Source organism: Microcaecilia unicolor, chromosome 5 (genome assembly GCF_901765095.1).
Source record: "Microcaecilia unicolor chromosome 5, aMicUni1.1, whole genome shotgun sequence".
Taxonomy (NCBI): domain Eukaryota; kingdom Metazoa; phylum Chordata; class Amphibia; order Gymnophiona; family Siphonopidae; genus Microcaecilia; species Microcaecilia unicolor.
This window is the reverse complement of record NC_044035.1, coordinates 89,202,544-89,219,410: the sequence shown is the minus strand read 5'-3', so window position 1 is coordinate 89,219,410 and position 16,867 is coordinate 89,202,544. Positions and strand designations below refer to the sequence as shown.

At 45.0% G+C, this 16,867-nt stretch overlaps 1 protein-coding gene across 1 annotated transcript in view; it reads left to right on the top strand.

The window, feature by feature from the left end:
* Nucleotides 1-16,867, top strand: part of PCDH15 (protocadherin related 15) — a 1,022,916-nt gene that overhangs the window by 890,249 nt on the left and 115,800 nt on the right. Inside the window, 2 exon segments of the mRNA XM_030204966.1 lie at nucleotides 4,445-4,660; nucleotides 8,918-9,006. Coding sequence (XP_030060826.1) covers nucleotides 4,445-4,660; nucleotides 8,918-9,006 — 305 coding nt within the window.

Sequence of the window (16,867 nt, the reverse complement as noted above, 5' to 3'; positions counted from 1 at the left end):
CAGCCGCTGGGACGACCATGAAACATGGAGGGAGGGAGGGGATGACCCTGAAACACAGAGGGAGGGAGGGGACGACCCTGGAACTCGGAGGGAGGGAGGGAGGGAGGGAGGGGGGACGACAACCCTGGAACACACTCTCTCTCAAAGACACACTCGCACCCAGTCTCACTCTCTCTCTCTCTCACACACACACACTCGCACATTCACTCTCTCTCTCTCACAGAGTCACTCTCACACACACACATACTCTGAGGAAAACCATGCTAGCGCCTGTTTCATTTGTGTCAGAAACGGGCCTTTTTTACTAGTTAAGTTATAGAATATGCATGGATTTTGGCATAGATCTCTAGGCACACTATTTATTTAGATTTTGCTCACACCTTTTTCATTAGTAGCTCAAGGTGAATTACATTCAGCTACACTGTCCCAGGAGGGCTCACAATCTAAGTTTGTACCTGAGACAATGGAGGGTTAAGTGACTTGCCCAAGATCACAAGGAGCAGCAGTGGGATTTGAACCGGCCATCTCTGGATTGCAAGGCCTGTGCTCTAACCACTAGGCCACTCCTCCACTATATAGAATCTGGCAGACAATGCTTAAAAATGTTTCCTTGTAAATATTAAGGGGCTCATTTTCAAAACAAAAAAAAACTAGTCATAAAGTGGCAGAAGGGTGTTTTTATCTCAAAATCATCCAAGTTGCAATTCATAACACCTCGATTGTAGATGTTTACCTCCAAAGGTACTGCTGCACTAAAAATGGCCACTATTAGCACTTCTTTGTAAAAGAAGGTGTGAGGTAATTTGCTGTACACTTTCAGTTACTCTGAGGAGGTTCACATTTTTAGAAATAACTGTACTTAATAGTAAAAATTATTTTAAATGTAAAATAGAGGTTTGCTACTTGCTATTAAGGATGTGTAAGTGGGAATTTTTAATATTAATTTTGATTCATTTTGCTAAGTTTTATTTTGTTTCAGTACATGTTTTTTAAATACTAAATAGCACCTGCTAAAACAAAATAACCCACACGAACATGAAATTATGTGCATTATTTCATTCTTGCACACCACTGGACCCTTTTACTAAGCTATGCTAAAAGGATCCATACACTATGATTAGCACATGGGTTTCCTCAGGTGCTGAGGCTACTTTTATTGTGGCTGTAAAATAGCCACATTTCCATATTTCCCATTAATGGTCAATTGCTAATTTCTAAATTAGAGCATGGCCATTAGCACATGAGCCCTTACCGACACCTATTTAGCAGACGGAAAGGTGCATTAATCGGTTGGTATGTGGCAATGTAGCTGATTTGTACTGGGCATGCCTACTCTTCACCCCCCAAAACACACCCTGGCACTAAAAAATGCAAAGTATTTTTTTAGCACCGGGAAAGTGTGTTCAAATGTCAGAACTACCGCAGGGTGCCTGAGTGCGCTCTGCAGAAGTGCACTTTGGCGTGCAGGAGGCACATGTTAGTGCCTATCACCGCTTAGTAAAAGGACCCCTTTATTTTGTGCTTGGTAAATGGAATATATGCTAAATAAACAACATAATTAAAATACACATAACAAGTTACCACGTGTACTTTTGAAATACTATATAAAACACAAAGGGCACAGTTTTGTTCAAAATCATTTTTAAGTCTATTCATTGAAGACTGGTGTGAAAAAAACAAATTTAGACTAGGCTTTGTCATAATACATTGAATTTTACCCCAAGGAATAGTAATACAGCATGAATCAAAAAAATAATGCTCTTAGCCTTTAGGCAGTGAAATCCCATCTGTCAAGTTGTCCTCTTTCAGGGTAATAATTTCCAGTTCCAGTCCAGTTAGTTAGTGTTATGTTTGTTACTTTAATCAAGGAAATGAGATGTTATTGAATGCTTTTCTAAGGAGTTATTATCTCCATTATGAGCTGTCACTTTAAATGGAGTAGCTTCCTCCTGTCAGCTGAACTGATTTTTACAATATATAAATCAACATATGTCTAACATGATATTTGTACTGAGGGTCTTCATTAAAAAAAAAACAACATGTATCTTAGTTTACTGAGTTGTAGTATTATGATGGTAAATATTTTAATCAAAAACAGTTTTACCTCCTACATTAAATCTTTGGAAAAACATCTGTGTTAATTCAGCCTAACCAATTGGGGGAAGGGGGTTATTAAGCTGAGTTAGGGCCTTAAGTCATTTTATTTGCCCTTTAACACAACTTAAAGGGATCTAATGCAGCTTATCTTTTTATATTGTGGGTGGAATTTCAAGGAGTATTTTACTTACGTTCTAGTTTTTATTTTCGCAATTGCCAATTTCCCCACCCCACCCCACCCCCGAAATATTGGTACAGAGTACATCTGTACTCTCATAAGTGTTAATTATTTTTATTCCATTGGCCTCCAATTATAGGCTGATCGTAGTTCATGTAATCATGTGATTCCCAAACCTGTCTTGGGGAAACCCCCGCCAGTCAGGTTTTCAGGATACCCAGTATAAATATTAATCAGATTGATTTGCATACACTGCCTTCCTGGTATACAAATCTACCTCATGCATATCCATTGTGGATATCCAGAAAACCTGACTGTCTGGGGTTCCCCCAGGACAGGTTTGGGAACCCCTGATATAATGAGACTATTGGAAGTTTATGAAAAGTGAAAATACGATGTTGTTAGATGTTATCCTGGAAGAAAACTTTAGGAGTGGAGGAGTAGCCTATGGTTAGATTACTGGGCTGACAACCAGGGGATCCAGATTCAAATCTTACTGCTTGTGACCTTGGGCAAGTCACTCATATCTTAGAACAAAAGTTAGATTGTAAGCTCTTTGAGGACAGTAAAATCCCAGTGTCAGTAGATATAGCTTACCTTGAGCTACTACTGAAAAAGGTGTGAGCTAAATCTGTGCCACCCTCCAAACAAAGTCTTCTTTCTAACATCCTTATCAATGCAAAAATGCATTGTGTTTCTGGACTCAGATTGCTATACTGCTGTACCACTCACTCAGCTTAATAAACATTTTAACATACTTGCCTACCATCAACAGATTGTACTCTCTGTTGGCTTATATCAGCTACTGAGTTCTAAGATTAAGCAAGATAATAGCCAGGCTTTTATTTTGTCTTGAGATATTCCCAACTGTCACCTAGGAATTCTTATTTAACCCCCTGTTTGCAAAGCCACTTGGCAATGCCAACACAGCCGCTAGCACAGCTTTGTAAACAGGGGAGTTAGTGTGTAGACATTAGAGCGTGTTGAAAACTCATGACTATTTCTGCAAATATCTTAGAATCACATACAATAAGTATAGGAGTTTAAGAGGTCATTAATGGGCCCTGGAAATCCCCACCACCACCACCATAGTGATTTCCTGGTAGCTCAGTAACCATGAATTGCTTACCTCCCCCCCCCCCCCCCCCATGGGCTATCTAGTCCAGTGCACACATTGGCCTAAGTACTTCTGATCAGGGGGTCCCTGACCCAAGCACCTGGCACAGAGTGGCCCTCAACTAAAGGGCCTCTGGTATTGCACTACCCTTCCAGCCATGGCCAATAATGCTTACCTGGTCCGGGGAAGCCTCTAGCTGCATCATAAGAACATAAGAGTAGCCATACTGGTCCATCTAGCCCAGTATCCTGTTTCCAACAGTGGTCGTCAGGTCACAAGTAACTGGCAGAAACTCTGCTACCATCTTGGAAAATAGTGTTGTCTGACTCCATGCATTGTGACAGATTGCACTGCTATGGGTCACTCTGCCAAATAATGTCAGCTGGCAGCAGTTAGCATTTTGCTGACCACCACCAGTGTTATTCCCAGATATTCAATGCCGGGCCACATCCAGGCTTCAGCATTGAATATCCGGTTAATGTGGCGTCAACTAACACTTGGCCGTTTAAGTCAATATTCAGAACTTAACCGGTCATGGGTTGCTACATAAAGATAGAACTGACTTTTATGGGGTCCCATGTATGTGGTTATGTGCCGCTTAAGTGCTGAATATCAGTACCTAAGCGGCCAAGTTCCGACTCCACTCCCGGAATGCCCCCAAAATAGCTGGCTTTCACTTAGGTGCCAACTACTAATTTTCAATAGAGATAATCACTTAAGTGTCACTGAAAATTAGCGGATAGCCCAGAACAAGCAATTTAAATGGTCAACGGCATTTCTGGACTGTTAAATCATTTTGAATATAGACCATAAAGTTCAATAGAAGTGCTTTAGAAAGATAAAAGATTAAGAATGAGCATATTTTGCAGGCACACATTTTGAGTTATGTGCCTTGCATCTGTATACTCTTACTAAATCAATCTGATTTTCTCTTCTAATGTATATTAACATGCACAGCATCCTATATTGTTGGAAGTAGCCATCTAATTTGCGATTAATATATTAGTAATTATTTTTCTTGAATTCTTGTTCTATTCTTGTTTTTCCTTCAGACTGAAGATAAGGATACTGGAAACTACAGTACAAATCAGTATAGATTAATTATTCCACCCATAAAGGATGGCAAAGAAGGTTTTGTGATTGAGGTATATAGTGGTCTTATCAAAACTGCTATGTTGTTTAAAAATATGAGGAGGTCCTACTTCAAGTTTGAGGTCATTGCCACAGACAATTATGGAAAAGGCTTGAGCAGCAAAGCAGAAGTAATTGTAAGTATTGACAAATTTGTAAACCATCATATCCAAGTAAACTTAGGAAAATCACTGCTTATCCCTGGATATAAGCAAGAAAAATTCATTCTGTCCTTTCAGATCCATCCAATTATGTATGACCTGGTTGATGTCAGAGGCAAAATACTAGGCTTGATAGACCATAAGTCCAACCCAGGGATTCTCAACCCAGTCCTCAGGACATACATCTAGCCATTCAAGTTTTCAGGAAACCCACAATGAATATGCATGAGATATATTTGCATACAATGGAGGTAGTATATGCAAATCTATTTCATGCATTTTTATCGTGGGTATCCTGAAAAGCTGACTGGCTGGGTGTGTCCCGGGGACTGGGTTGAGAGCCCGTGGTCTAGCCCAGTATTGTGTTTCTTTTGTTCTTATCTTCCTATCATAAACTCAGCTGGGTTAATATTCAGAGCAAGTTACATGTTCACTGGCCACCATCTGTTTATCTATGTATTTTTAGATTTATGTAGGTAAATTTTTGAAAAAAACAAATTCATCCTTCTCAGAGCCATTTTTGAAGAGGACAAACATCTGGATTTCCCTTTCGAAAATGACTGTAAAATGGACATTTTTGCACAGAAGACATCTACAAAGAAGAGCAATTTTCAAAAGTTACACATCCAAATTATAAATAGCAAAAATACAGGCACAAGAACATCTGTCTACCAAAAATACAGGCACAAGAACATCTGCCTGGCATCATTTTGAGAGAAATGGCCACAAGGACATGCCTGCAGATCAGATGGCAGCCTAGTGGTCAGCGCAGTGGACTTTAAACAATGGCACCCAGGTACAATTCCCACCATAACTCCTTTGTTTTGTATACTGAACCCTTCAGGAATAGAATAAAACCACCTGTACCTAACTTACACCATTACAATTGCCTTTAAGCCTGCAGATGTTTCCTATGTTTAGGTGCAGTAGGTAATTTGTTGGTTTTGGAGGGCTCACAATTTCCACCCCAAATGTACTAGGGAGAGTGGTATTTAGACCTGGATCCCCTAGTTTACAGTCCACTGCACTGACCTCTACGCTACTCTTGGGAGCTGCTTGCTGCTCTGTTAGGTTTGCCCATAATTTCTGATGCTGTCATAGTGCCTGGTATCCCCTTTCAGTTTCAGTTCTTAGGGGGTGACAGGAGGACAACATTCACTGTGGATTAAGGAGGGTTCAAGCCTTAGTCTATCCAGTGGTCAGTTGGTCATTCAGGGCATCTTTTTTTTTTTTTAACTTGGATGTGATCAAAACAAGTCTAAATAAAAACTTACTTCTTTTTAAATGTGTCTTCCTGTTCCATTATCACCGAAAGATGTCCTAATTTTAGGGCTACCCTAGTCCCATCCAAAACATGCCCACAAACATCCTCTTGCTATTTGGATGAACTCAGTGGAAAATATCCAAGTTCTGCCTGTTCAAAAATCATGATGTAGATGTTTTCTGTAGATGGACATGTTTTTGGCCATTTTGATATGATTATCTGGTTTGAAAAATAGTGCCATAATAACATAGTATATTGTGACAGATAAAGACCCGCATGGTCATCGAGTACTGGCATTACACAGGGCAGTCACACAGTTATGGAAGAGTGGTTTGATAAATTTGAATAGTTACATTTATTGTTAATACTTGGATAAACCTGCAATCCAACAATATTGCAAACTGGCATTTTTTCTCGCCATCAGTCCTTAGGTGAATGGGACACAAAAAATGCACACTTGCTCCTGATCTGTCTCTGCTATCCTTGGGTCACAGAAGGAGGATCATTGTCTGCCTGGCAATGTGGTCCCATTCCTGCCCATCCAGACCATTAAAGTCAGTGTTGTTCAAAGTACTAGGTCAAATTACTTAAGTAAAAGTAGCAATAAGTTTGTATTTTAATACTTAAGTAAAAGTACAGTGAAAAATACATTAAAAATGTACTTAAGTGAAAGTACCAAAGTTAGGGGTCCTTTTACAAAGGCGCATTAGGCGCTACACGCATGCAGCACATTCCAAAACAACACTATTGCCAGGCTATTATGCCCCCTGGTGGTAATTTCAGATTTGCTATGTGCCATACCACCTGGATGATTTATTTATTTCCTCTCACACACGTTGTTTCCAGTGGTAATCAGCACTTGGCGCACGCTGACCAGTCACTGCGCATGTAGTGCGTGAACTCTTACCGCTAGCTCAATGGGTGCCATTAAGGGCTGAGGCTGGTTTTGGGCACACGCTGGTTTCAGTTTTACCACAGGTCCTTTAAGTGTCCCATTAAAAAAAGCCCTTTTTTGCAGACACAGTAAAAACTGGCCTGGCGTGCGCCCAATACACTTGCCTACATTACTGCAGGGCACTTTTTACCGCAGCTTATTAAAAGGATCCTTTGTTGCCTTATATAATACTTTTTGAGTATAAAGTAAAAGTATCAAACTACAATGAATTCAACTATTGTTAATGTTTTTATTCCAACAACTTTTTATTGTTCTACAATTCAATCCACTTTGCTTTAAGTAAAACTAAAGTTTTGAAAATGACTTGTCACTCATGCAAGTGTGCTTGTGAGTCACTAATCCAGCACAGCTAGAATGGCGTTCAACAACTGTATTTTCAGAAAGTGAATTATTCAGTCTGACAAACAGTTCCTTCAAATCAGACCAGGTTGCAATGTTATTGATGTCTTCTAATTGGGTATGCAGGTTTTCATCAAGGGAATCTCTGAAACACTTGACTTCCATATACCAAAGAATACTTTATCATCATTATTGTCATTATCATCTGCATTAGAAGTAGTGCTGTCTAATTCATCCTTTGCATCTTCATCTTCATTATCATGCTGTGCAGTTGGAATCATTTTCTGTTGTTGTTCTAACAAATTTTCGTCTGATGACAAAAACTGTTTGATTATCATCAAGAACTGGTGTAATGTCAAATGTGTGAGAATCCTTCAGTCTTAAGGCCAGACAAGCAAACTTCCAATCTACAGATTATCAATCATGACCAGCAGTCTGTTGCGATAGACATATGTCTGTTCAACAAAAATTGCTACTAGCTTCAGCTTCATCTCTGCTTCAAAGTGACCCAACTCATCAATTTGGCTGGAGACCAATAACCAGTTCAACAAATACAGGCATCACCACTGTTCTTATAGGCTATATTCCTGAACAGAAAATTTAAAGATGAGATGATCCATTGTTTGCATGACGAGGTTTGCAATAGCAAAATCCTGTTCCCAGTTTTGCTGTTTCATTTGGTTTACTGAGAAATCGTTATTTACATCTTGCTTCCACTTTTACTTTTTACTTCTAACTGCAAGCATCAGATGTAACTCAGTAAAAGCAGTAAAAATTGGTGAAATTATTACTAAAGTAAAAGTAACAAACATTTCATGTATTTTTTTAGAAGGAAAAGTGACAAAACTTTTACTTTTTATTTAGTTACTATACAACACTGGTAAAAAGCCTGCCCTGTTTTGCCATATTTGGGTCAGAGAGCATAGACGTCTGCCTAGTACTGGCCTTACTTATCTGCTGCTGGAATTGCTGTCTATGCACCAATAAGTTTTCATTTTTATTCCATCCTTTTCCCACATAAGGATCCTTTGTGTTTATCCAATGCATTTTTGAATTCTGTCAACATTTTCATCTTCACCACCTCCCTTGCGGAGGGCATTACAGGCATCCTCCACCCTCTCCATGAAGAAAAACTTCCTGATGTTACACCTAAGTCTATCATCCAGTAATCTCAATCCACGTCCTCTAGTTCTATCACTTCCCCATCTCTAGAAAATATTTGTAGGTATATTTATACCTTTCAAGTGTTGAAACATCTGTATCATGGCTGCCCTATCCCCCTCTTCTCACCTATAAGTTGTCCCCCTATATAGATCACCCTTGCTTTTCCCCCTTAGTTTCTATGCCCACAGGATAACTCAAATATAGGTCACCTTTTCCCTTCCCTTCCCTCCTACACCGATTGCAGAGTCTCTGCTTCCCCTCCCTAACCCTCCTAGAGTCCTCCATCCAGTTGCAGCAGCCATAATTATAGCGTCCCCTCCATTCCCCATGCTGGCACTTTCCACCTATTAAATAGAATACATTATCTGCATTATTTTCCAAGGTGAAAGTGTGCAAATTTTACAGAACTTAAATCTTCACATTTTAGCCATTTCTCATAGGAGAGAGATGATTTATGTCTCAAGAAGAAAGTTCATGGAAGATCAGTTGAACAGCTCTTTTGTCTTTGCAGGTGTCTGTTGTCAATCAGTTGGATATGCAAGTCATTGTTTCTAATGTCCCCCCTACTGTTGTGGAAGAAAATATAGATGATCTTATAAGGTAAATAAAAAACAAACTTTATTACTCTATATGTTGTTGATTGAAATGTACTGTGCATGAAATGCATACAATGCTGAATGTCAGTTTTAAATATTCTTCAGCTCTCTAATTGTACTTTCATTTATACTGTCCCTGTAGGTTAATTCTCTGCAGGTATGGACCTGCCACTATGCAGCTTAGGTATTTGGATAAAGTGGCAGCATGGCTGATGAGCAACATCTTTTCTCCCCTTCCCTACCCTCATCTTGTGTCCAGCATATCCCCCACCCCCCCACGTTGACCTTCCATTTACTTCTGCCACCACCCTACCTCTTCCTGGCTGAATCTGCTAAAGGATTCAGCACCTGCAGAGGCCCTTTAAGAATAGGCTCATACTCAAGTGCTGGCACATCCTGTCTCCTTTCCCTGACAGTAAGTCCTATGTTGTAGTAGGGTAGGCTTGTGCTTAAAGGCCCTGCGTTAGTGCTGAGTTGCCTTGCAGCTTTGGCTCAAGAAGAGAAAGGGCAGCAGCTAGAAGGGTGCAGGCCTCTCAAAGGGAGGGGAGAGATGCTGGATGCGAGGTTTAGAGAGGGCAAGAGGGGGTGCTGGCTACCTGGGGGATACGGAAGGAGAAGGAGAGCTGCTGGTCATCTGGGAAGGATGGTATGGAAGAGAAGGAAAGATATTGGACTAAGGAAGGGAAGATGTTGGACATGGAAACTGCTGGGATGGGGGTACACAGCTGAAGGTTGGTCTGGGTGTTAGATATTTATATTCACAGATTTCTTTTGACCTTTCATGGTACAGACTACTGTCTATAGGCTCTATAATGCCATCTGACATCCCTTGTCAACTTCTTACTTGCTGATTACAGCTCTGGGTGTGTTTGGTTCTGCTATGTTATGAAGTTGGTGTTTTTCAAATTGAGATTATTATATAGATTACAGGATTTGATTTCATCTGGGAATTTTCAGTTAGTTTTGCAAGCCATGTTTTTTCCACATTTTATTTATTTATTTGGATTTTGCTCACACCTTTTTTCAATAGTAGCTCAAGGTGAGTTACATTCATATACACTGGGTATTTCTCTGTCCCTAGAGGGCTCACAATCTAATTTTGTACCTGAGGCAATGGAGGGTTAAGTGACTTGCCCAAGATCACAAGGAGCAGCAGTGGGATTTGAACTGGCCACCTCTGGATGTCAAGACCGGTGCTCTAACCACTAGGCCACTCCTCCACTCCTTTTTAATTATTGCAATACTTTGTTTGGCTTGCCTGGATGTATGTTGCGGGTGCTCAAGGTTGCTCAAAATGCGGTGCATGGGTGCTTGTTGGTAAATCAATTAGGGAGCATATTATAGCTACTTTAGCATCACTACACTGGTTACCAATTGTGAATAGGATTGAATTTATGATACTCATCTTGATGTATAAAGCATTGAGAATTGCAGGTTCCCCTTGGCTGGCATCACTTCTGACAAGGTACAGGTGTACTCATTCTTTAAGGTCTGAGAATAAGTGTTTGCTTGATATCCTAAGTTTTTTAATCTGTTAGCTTATTAGGTCTTCAGACTATTACTTTTCAAATTGCAGGGCCTAAGCTCTGGAATACCTTGCCAGTGGAAATGTTGCTTAGCTTTAGAAAGCAGTTAAAAAGTGTTTGAGGAGGTAGGAGGTTTCACTGGTTTGTGAGGTGGAGGGGCAAGTACATGGCTATGAAAACAATTGTTGTTATTTGTGATTTGTTTTGTTTCTGTTCTGAGGTTTGTGATGTATTTTATTACTGTGAATGCAACTTTGTAATCCAGCAAGAACGCAGGATTGTGTGGACTAAAATTTGAAATAAATAAATATCAGAGGCCTTAAAAATCTCAACATTAATCTATCAAAAGAATATTCTCTGTGTCCCTGGTCAATACTTTTTCCATCCAATGCAAAACCCTTTATCTCTGTTCTCTCTGTCTTTGCCTTTTGGGACCTATATCTAAGTATATATATGGTTCTATCTATGTATATTTATATCTATCTGTCTCTCCATCTATAGATAGAGCGAATGATACATACCTGTAGCAGGTGTTCTCCGAGGACAGCAGGCTGATTGTTCTCACGACTGGGTTGACGTCCACGGCAGCCCCCACCAACCGGAACAAAACTTTGCGGGCGGTCCCGCACGCAGGGCACGCCCACGGTTGTCTTCCCGCCCGTGCGCGACCGTTCCCGCTCAGTTGAATGACAAGCAAAGGAATGAGGAAAAACACAACTCCAAAGGGGAGGAGGGAGGGTAGGTGAGAACAATCAGCCTGCTGTCCTCGGAGAACACCTGCTACAGGTATGTATCATTCGCTTTCTCCGAGGACAAGCAGGCTGCTTGTTCTCACCTACCCTCCCTCCTCCCCTTTGGAGTTGTGTTTTTCCTTAGGCTCACTCAAAACAAGAACCCAGGTCAATTGAACCTCGCAACGGCGAGGGCATAACAGAAAATGACCTACGAAGAACAACTAACTGAGAGTGCAGCCTGAACAGAACAAAATCGGGTCCTGGAGGGTGGAGTTGGATTCAAACCCGAGATTCTGCAGCACCGACTGCCCAAACCGGCTGTCGCGTTGGGTATCCTGCTGGAGGCAGTAATGTGATGTGAATGTGTGGACAGATGACCACGTCACAGCCTTGCAAATCTCTTCAATAGTGGCTGACTTCAAGTGGGCCACTGATGCTGCCATGGCTCTAACACTATGAGCCGTGACATGACCCTCAAGAGTCAGCCCAGCCTGGGCGTAAGTGAAGGAAATGCAATCTGCTAGCCAATTGGAGATGGTGCGTTTCCCGACAGCGAACCCTTTCCTATTGGGGTCGAAAGAAATAAACAATTGGGCGGACTGTCTGTGGGGCTGTGTCCACTCCAGATAGAAGGCCAACGCTCGCTTGCAGTCCAATGTGTGCAACTGACGTTCAGCAGGGCGGTTATGTGGTCTGGGAAAGAATGTTGGCAAGACAATTGACTGGTTAAGATGGAACTCCGACACCACCTTTGGCAGGAACTTAGGGTGAGTGTGGAGTACTGCTCTGTTATGGTGAAATTTTGTATAAGGAGCATGAGCTACCAGGGCTTGCAGCTCACTGACTCTACGAGCTGAAGTAACTGCCACCAGGAAAATGACCTTCCAGGTCAAGTACTTCAGATGGCAAGAATTCAGTGGCTCAAAAGGAGGTTTCATCAGCTGGGTGAGGACGACATTGAGATCCCATGACACTGCAGGAGGCTTGACAGGGGGCCTTGACAAAAGCAAGCCTCTCATGAATCGAATGACTAAAGGCTCTCCAGAGATGGCTTTACCCTCTACACGATAATGGTAAACACTAATCGCACTAAGGTGATTCCTTACTGAGTTGGTCTTGAGGCCAGACTCTGATAAGTGCAGAAGGTATTCAAGCAGGCTCTGTGCAGGACAAGAGCGAGGTTCTAAGGCCTTGCTCTCACACCAAACGACAAACCTCCTCCACTTAAAAAAGTAACTCTTTTTAGTGGAGTCCTTTCTAGAGGCAAGCAAGACGCGGGAGACACCCTCAGACAAGCCCAACGAAGCAAAGTCTACACCCTCAACATCCAGGCCGTGAGAGCCAGAGACTGAAGGTTGGGGTGCAGAAGCGCTCCGTCGTTCTGCGAAATGAGTCGGAAAACACTCCAATCTCCACGGTTCTTCGGAGGACAACTCCAGAAGTAGAGGGAACCAGATCTGACAGGGCCAAAAAGGCGCTATCAGAATCATGGTGCCATGGTCTTGCTTGAGCTTCAGTAAGATCTTCCCCACCAAAGGTATGGGAGGATAAGCATACAGGAGGCCGGTCCCCCAATGGAGGAGAAAGGCATCCGACGCCAGTCTGCCGTGTGCCTGTAGTTTGGAACAGAACAGAGGCAGCTTGTGGTTGGTCTGAGAGGCGAAAAGGTCCACCGAGGGAGTGCCCCACTCTCGGAAGATCTTGCGTACCACTCTGGAATGGAGCGACCACTCGTGCGGTTGCATGACTCTGCTCAGTCTGTCGGCTAGACTGTTGTTTACGCCTGCCAGGTATGTGGCTTGGAGAAGCATGCCGAACTAGCAAGCCCAATGCCACATCCCGACGGCTTCCTGACACAGGGGGCGAGATCCGGTGCCCCCCTGCTTGTTGATGTAATACATTGCAACCTGATTGTCTGTCCGAATTTGGATGATTTGGTAGGACAGCCGATCTCTGAAGGCCTTCAGCGCGTTCCAGACCGCTCGGAGCTCCAGGAGGTTGATCTGAAGATCTTGTTCCTGGAGGGACCACAGACCCTGGGTGTGGAGTCCATCGACATGAGCTCCCCACCCCAGGCGAGATGCATCCGTCGTCAGCACTTTCGTGGGCTGCGGAATTTGGAATGGACGTCCCAGGGTCAAATTGGTCCGAATGGTCCACCAGTGCAGCGAATTGCAGCAACTGATGGACAGACAAATGACATCCTCTAGATTCCCGGTAGCTTGACACCACTGGGAAGCTAGGGTCCATTGAGCAGGTCTCATGTGAAGGCGAGCCATGGGAGTCACATGAACCGTGGAGGCCATATGACCCAGGAGTCTCAACATCTGCCGAGCTGTGACCTGCTGAGACGCTCTGGTCTGAGAGGCAAGGGATAGAAGGTTCTGAGCCCTTGCTTCGGGAAGGAAGGCCTGAGCCGTATGAGAATTCAGCAGCGCTCCTATGAATTCCAGAGATTGGATTGGCTGGAGATGGGACTTCGGGTAATTTATCACAAACCCCGGCTTTTGCTGTGGAGGCGCAGGGGGCTGCTTAGGCACACGCTGTTGATGGGAACGAGCGCGCTGGGACTGTCCCTGTGCCTGAGAAGGCCTTCGGGCCGGCTGGGTGTACCTACGCTTGTTGTAGGCGTAGGGCGCAGCCTGCCTGGCCCGGAAAAAACGTCCACCTGCTGAGGTGGATGTTGAAGGCGCCCGGTGGGAGAGCTTTGAGCAGGGACTGTCTTTCTTCTATGTTTGTGCAGCGCTGCGTATGCCTTGTAGCGCTATAGAAATGCTAAATAGTAGTAGTAGTAGCAGTTTCCCGCTGGTGTAGTTGGTCCACCAACTGCTCGACCTTCTCACCAAAGATGTTATCCCCCCGGCAAGGGACATCCGCCAGTCGTTGCTGGGTGCGGTTGTCCAGGTCAGAGGCACGCAGCCAGGAAAGTCTGCGCATCACTATACCTTGGGCCACAGCTCGAGATGCCATATCACAGGTGTCATAGATACCCCTTGACAGGAACTTTCTGCACGCCTTCAGCTGCCTGACCTGAAAGGGCCTGAACTGTTCCGGAGGGAGCTTGTTGACCAGGTCCGCCAGTTGCTTCACATTGTTCCACATGTGGATGCTTGTGTAGAGCTGGTATGACTGGATGCGGGTCACGAGCATGGAAGATTGGTAGGCCTTCCTCCCAAATGAGTCCAGAGTGCGAGACTCCCGCCCCGGGGGCGCCGAGGCGGTATCCCTCGAACTCCGTGCCCTCTTGAGAGCAGAGTCCACGACCGCCGAGTCATGAGGCAATTGGGGCCTCATCAACTCTGGGTCAGAGTGGATCCTGTATTGGGACTCCGCTTTCTTGGGGATGGTGGGGTTAGATAAGGGCTTCAGCCAGTTCCGAAGCAGTGTCTCTGTGAGGACATTGTGCAATGGCACCGTGGAAGACTCTCTAGGTGGTGATGGATAGTCGAGGACCTCGAGCATCTCAGCCCTCGGCTCATCCACGGAGACCACGGGGAAAGGAATGCAAATAGACATGTCCCTGACGAAGGAGGTAAAGGAGAGGCTCTCAGGGGGTGAGAGCTTCCTCTCCGGTGAAGGAGTGGGGTCGGAGGGAAGGCCCTCAGACTCCTCTGAGGAGAAATATCTGGGGTCCTCCTCCTCCCCCCACAAGGCCTCTTCCTCGGTGTTGGACATGAGCTCTTGCAGCTCAGACCTGAACCGGGCCTGTCTCAACTGCGAGGAACCATGTCCTCGATGATGGCGTCGAGCGGTGGACTCCCGCGCCGGCGGGGATGAAGCTCCATCCATCGACGTCGATGGGGATTCCACCTGCGTGGCGGTCGACACTGGTGCCGCAAGCAACGTCGGTGTCGGAGGCCTCGGCATCGGGCTAGAGCACGCCAGCGCCTCCATCAACGGTGCCGGGGGCGCAAGCACCCCTGGTGCCGGCAAAGCCTGGCGCATCAGCCCTTCCAGAATCCCTGGAAGGATGGCTCTTCAAGGCCCGCTGTCAAGGCCCGCTGTCGGGAAAGGCAGGGGGGCCAGTGTGGATGTCGGTGCCGGAAGCTGCTCGGGTCCAGGAGACGGTACCGAAGCACCCATGGACTGACGCAGCGACACCTCTTCAACCGAGGGGGAACGCTCCTCTCGGCACTGCCGCTTCCTCGGTGTCGAATCATCTCTGGTGGCGCCGGAGCTGGTAGTCCCGTGCGCCGTGGGCGACCGATGATGGTGCTTTTTAGTCTTCTTTCGGTGCCCGTCATCGGCGCTCGGCGGCAGAGATGAAGAAGAGGTAGAACCCCCCCAGCCTCGAGGGTTCAGGTCTGACAGGGTTTGGTCCCGATGGCCCTGGGTAGAGGGAGTGGCCGGGGCCGATTGCCCGCGCGGCCGCTCACCCCCGCCGTTGCTGGGAGGCCGGCGGGCCAACGGTACCTGTACTCCTGGGGTCAGTGCCATCGTCGGTGCCGATTTCGTCGACATCAGTACTGGTACCAAAGATCCGGCCATCGACACCGATGCCGTCGACGTCGAGGGGCCGGCACAAGTTCCAAAAAGAGGGTCCCGAAGAACTTGCCTCGCCACCTGTGTCCGCTTTCGGAAGCTGAGACACAAGGTGCACGTCTTGGTATTATGCTCCGGCCCAAGGCACTGGAGGCACCAAGCGTGGGTATCGGTTTGCGAGATCTGCCGCCCGCACCGACCACACTTTTTGAATCCACTCAGCACCTTCGAGGACATCGATGAAAAATCGCGTTGGCGAAGTCAGTCATCGATGGTGGCGGTGAAAAGCACACCCGAAAAAAGAAACGACCGAGCGGCCACAAGGCCACAACGAGGCGCTCCCGCGCTAAAGATGACGAGGGGACAAACTTCTTTTTTTTTAACAGAAGAAAGAAGAAGAGGCGCGAATGCGCACGAAAAGAGAAAAAAACTCGCGGCTAGGCCGCGATCCGGTTTCCGGGGCTGACAGAGAGAGAGATGATAACACGTCTCTCTCCAGCACGGAATTAAAAAAAACTGAGCGGGAACGGTCGCGCACGGGCGGGAAGACGGCTGCGCATGTGCGGTGGGCATGCCCTGCGTGCGGGACCGCTCGCAAAGTTTTGTTCCGGTTGGTGGGGGCTGCCGTGGACATCAACTCAGTCGTGAGAACAAGCAGCCTGCTTGTCCTCGGAGAATGATGGATACATATATAGATATAGGCTTCTCCTTATATCTTTGTCTATATAAAAAAGTAAAAAACATTTTTAAGAGCTTCATAACTAATCTCAAATTTATGATGCAAATGTATTAATTTTACTTTCATTAAATGTGAAAGTTACTAAGCTGCAGTAAAATATTGCACTTTACCATAACTTATGGCCTCTTTTACAAAGCTGCACTAGTGATTCCCATGCAGCAGATAAGAGGAAGCCCATTCATGTTCCTATTGGCTTTCTCTCATTTGCCGCACCAGCATCGCTAGCTTGGCATTGTAAAAGAGGCCCTTAGTTTATTGCTTGAGTCAATAACCTGTTGAAACTCAGTACTGCAGGTTTGTGATTATCAAAATAAATGAATATTGCTACATGTGATCAACCTCACAAGCAGCATTTATTCAGCTCCCTAGGAGCACTGGGCTACG